Genomic DNA, 4,157 nt, shown 5'->3' on the forward strand with positions numbered 1-4,157 from the left:
TTTATTGCAGCGCTGGATGCACAGGGGATAGTTCCACCTAGCATGCATGCCACAGCTTTAGCACTAACAGGTTATATAGAATAACTAATTGCATATTAATCAGATTAGTATACATATACATAAAAATAATTGCAACTGATTATCTTAGTACTGCCTATATCCAATCATGCGCAATGAAGGATCCATTTGAGTCAAAGGGCTGCTTTTGCGACCACCGACCCTTTTGAAGTTCTTGCTGGCTGGCTGGCTGTCCTGGGTTCAGCTGGATAGAGTTAATTTTTACAGGAACCTGGGAGGTGGGGGCATAGCCGGGGCAGCTGACCTGAACTAGCCAAGGAGCTATTCCATACCATGTGACATCCTGCCCAGTATATAAATGGGGAGCAGGCCGCGGGGTGCTCTCTGTTTTTTCGGTGGGGGAAGTGGCGGAGCGTCGGGTCCCGGGTGGTGAGCAGTTGCACTGTGCATCACTCTTTTTGTATACTTTTTTTTTTCATTAGTGCCGTTGTTGTTGTTGTAATCTCTTTGTGTTTGTCCCAGTAAACTGCCTTTATCTCAACCCTTGAGGTTCCAGTTTTTTTTCTTTTTTTCTCTCCTCCGTCTCCTCCCCATCCCACCGGAGGGGGGCGGAGGAGTGAGCGAGCGGCTGCGTGGTCTTTTGTTACCGGCCGGGCTGAAACCACGACAGTCCTTTTTTGGCGCCCAACGTGGGGCAGAAGGGTTGAGATAACGACAGATCTGGCCAGAGCGTGTTGAAACAAATTTGCCAAATGCATTTCTTAGATATTTAGATGTTAGTCACAATGTTGTTTCATTTGTTTACATGGTGGCGTTTTGTAAGCTCTTATATGCTCTATGTATTGCCTGTAGTTGCATATCTCATCTCTGGGAGAGTGATTGGGAGTATCATTTTGCTGTACTGGGCAATGTCGACTTATGAAATGATTACATCACTGGTCATGAGGTTAAGCTGGTATCTGTATGAGGCAGTGATAACATTTCCATACTTTGGGCGCCTTCTGTCGGATTTTATTGGTAATTACACCCAATCCATGGGGAAATTAGGGGGGGATACCTCCCCCTGTCCGTTCACCTCCCTTTTCTCCTTCCGACTAATTACAACAGCTTTTGAGAATTTTGAATATCCTTGGGATGCGCAAGCCAGTGTGCTGTTAGTGCTATGCCTCCTGAATATGTTTCAGGTCTTCTTTAGGGCTACAAAGAGGCTCTTTAAGAGTACCACTCAGAGATCTCCCCCAAAGCTGGATACTCATGGGTGGCACGGCATGTGGGAGCATATGGGCAAGTATCTAGAGAACTTCTCACCGCCAGTGACTTGGAAGTTCACTCCCGAACAACTACAGAACCCTTATGAAGTGACAGAATATTTGAAAGAAAAATGCTGTGGCTATTCCAAAGACGTACAACTCGCCTCACTGTGCTGGGCCCTGGCCAGTATCTACCAAACACTGCTTGATATTATGCAGCATCCTCGGGGGGAAAAGGGGGAAAAGATGGAAAACAGGACAACATGCACCGTGGCTACCCAAACCCTGACAACAGACACCGTGGCTGCCCCTACCCCGACAACAAGCACCGTGGCTGCCCCTACCACGACAACAGGTACCATGACTACCCCTACCCCGGTGACAGACACTGCAGCTAAACCAGAGAACCAGCCTGTGCCGGTATCAGTCGCCCCTGTACAGAAAAAGAAACACACAAAGAAATCAGTTCGCTTAGCGAGAGATGAAGATGAACCAGGGTCATCGCGAGAACAGGAGGTAGAGGCAGAACCTGAAATAATTACCCGATCTCTATCCATGAGTGAGTTGCGTGACATGCGAAAAGATTTTAGCCGCCACCCAGGTGAGCACATTGTTACCTGGCTGCTCCGATGCTGGGATAGCGGGGCTAGTAGTGTGGAATTAGAGGGTAAGGAAGCCAAGCAGTTGGGATCTCTGTCTAGGGAAGGGGGCATCGACAAGGCAATTGGGAGAAAAACACAAGTCCTCAGCCTCTGGAGGCGACTTCTGTTAGGTGTAAAGGAAAGATACCCCTTCAGGGATGAAGTTACATGTCACCAAGGCAAGTGGACCACCATGGAGAGAGGTATCCAGTACCTGAGAGAATTAGCCGTGCTGGAGGTGATTTACAATGATCCAGAAAATGCGCAGTCACCCACAGATCCAGATGAAGTCCAATGCACACAACCCATGTGGCGGAAGTTTCTACGAAGTGCACCACCAACCTATGCCAACTCATTGGCAGTAATGTCCTGGAGAGAAGGCTATGGACAAATGGTGGATGAATTGGCTGTCCAACTCCGGCAATACGAAGGGAGTCTCTCTTCCTCCCTACGGGCCTGTGTCTCAGATGTAGAGGAGCTGTCCCGAGAGTTCCAGCAATTCAAAGTGGATCTGTCCTCCTCCTCACCTGTACAGGCCCGCATCGCAGTTATTGGGAGTAAGCGTTCCTCTGCCCAAGAGAGAGGAGAGAGAAAGTACACTCGACGGGCTAACCTGTGGTTTTACCTGCGTGACCATGGAGAGGACATGAGGAAGTGGGATGGAAAACCCACTTCAGTCTTGGATGCACGGGTACAGGAGTTGCGAGAAAAAGCAACCAGAAAAGAGAATTCTTCTTGGAAAACTGCTGCTCCAGTTTCCTGTGAGCAGTCCCCCAGACGCAGTAGATGGGCTGATCTCATTTCTGATCCCCATCCATAAGCTGCTTTGCCAACTGGAGAGCCAAGGAGTGATCAGCAAGACTCACTCACCCTTTAATAGTCCCATATGGCCCGTGCAGAAATCCAATGGGGAATGGCGACTAACAGTAGATTATCGTCTGCTGAATGAAGTCACGCCACCGCTGAGCGCTGCTGTGCCAGATATGTTAGAGCTTCAATATGAACTGGAATCAAAGGCAGCTAAGTGGTATGCCACAATTGACATTGCTAATGCATTTTTCTCCATTCCTTTGGCAGCGAAGTGCAGGCCTCAGTTTGCTTTCACTTGGAGGGGCGTCCAGTACACCTGGAATCGACTGCCCCAGGGGTGGAAACACAGCCCCACCATTTGTCATGGACTGATCCAGGCTGCACTACAAAAAGGTGAAGCTCCAGAGCACCTGCAATATATTGATGACATCATCGTATGGGGCAACATGGCAGAAGAAGTTTTTGAGAAAGGGAAGAAAATAATCCAAATCCTTTTGAAGGCTGGTTTTGCCATAAAAGGAAGTAAGGTCAAGGGACCTGCGCAGGAGATCCAGTTCTTAGGAGTAAAATGGCAAGATGGGCGTCGTCAGATCCCTGTGGACGTCATCAACAAAATAGCAGCTATGTCCTCACCGACTAATAAAAAGGAAACACAGGCTTTCTTAGGTGTTGTGGGTTTTTGGAGAATGCATATTCCAAATTACAGTCAAATTGTAAGCCCTCTCTACCAAGTTACTCGGAAGAACGATTTTAAATGGGGGCCTGAGCAACGACAAGCCTTTGAACAGATTAAGCAGGAGATTGTTCACGCAGTAGCTCTTGGGCCAGTGCGGACAGGACAAGATATTAAAAATATGCTCTACATTGCAGCTGGGGAGAATGGCCCTACCTGTAGCCTTTGGCAGAAAGCACCTGGAGAGACCCGTGGCCGACCTCTGGGGTTTTGGAGTCGGGGATATCGAGGATCCGAGGCTCGCTATACTCCAACTGAAAAAGAGATCTTGGCAGCATATGAAGGAGTTCGAGCCGCCTCAGAAGTGGTTGGTACTGAAACACAGCTCTTCTTAGCACCTCGACTGCCAGTGCTGGGCTGGATGTTCAAAGGGAAAGTTTCCTCTACGCATCACGCGACTGACGCCACGTGGAGTAAGTGGATCGCACTGATCACACAGCGAGCTCGCATAGGAAACCCCAGTCGCCCAGGAATGTTAGAAGTGATCACGGACTGGCCAGAAGGCAAAGATTTTGGAATGTCGCCAGAGAAAGAGGTGACACGGGCCTAAGAAGCCCTGCTGTATAATAAACTGCCAGAAAATGAGAGGCAATATGCCCTGTTCACTGATGGGTCCTGTTGCTTTGTGGGAAAACATCGGAGGTGGAAGGCTGCTGTATGGAGTCCTACACGACTAGTCGCAGAAACTGCTGAAGGAGAAGGTGA

At 48.8% G+C, this 4,157-nt stretch overlaps 1 protein-coding gene across 1 annotated transcript; it reads left to right on the forward strand.

Annotated features, from left to right (window-relative positions):
* The first annotated feature begins 914 nt into the window (after positions 1–914).
* On the forward strand, positions 915–2,794 carry LOC126035359 (uncharacterized). Its single transcript, XM_049793895.1, has 2 exons — positions 915–1,623; positions 1,710–2,794. The coding sequence occupies exon 2, from the start codon at positions 1,824–1,826 to the stop codon at positions 2,727–2,729; it is 906 nt and encodes a 301-aa protein (XP_049649852.1). The 5' UTR covers positions 915–1,623; positions 1,710–1,823; the 3' UTR covers positions 2,730–2,794.
* The last annotated feature ends 1,363 nt before the right edge of the window (positions 2,795–4,157 follow it).

The sequence above is a fragment of the Accipiter gentilis genome, chromosome W, assembly GCF_929443795.1.
Source record: "Accipiter gentilis chromosome W, bAccGen1.1, whole genome shotgun sequence".
Classification (NCBI taxonomy): Eukaryota; Metazoa; Chordata; class Aves; order Accipitriformes; family Accipitridae; genus Astur; species Astur gentilis.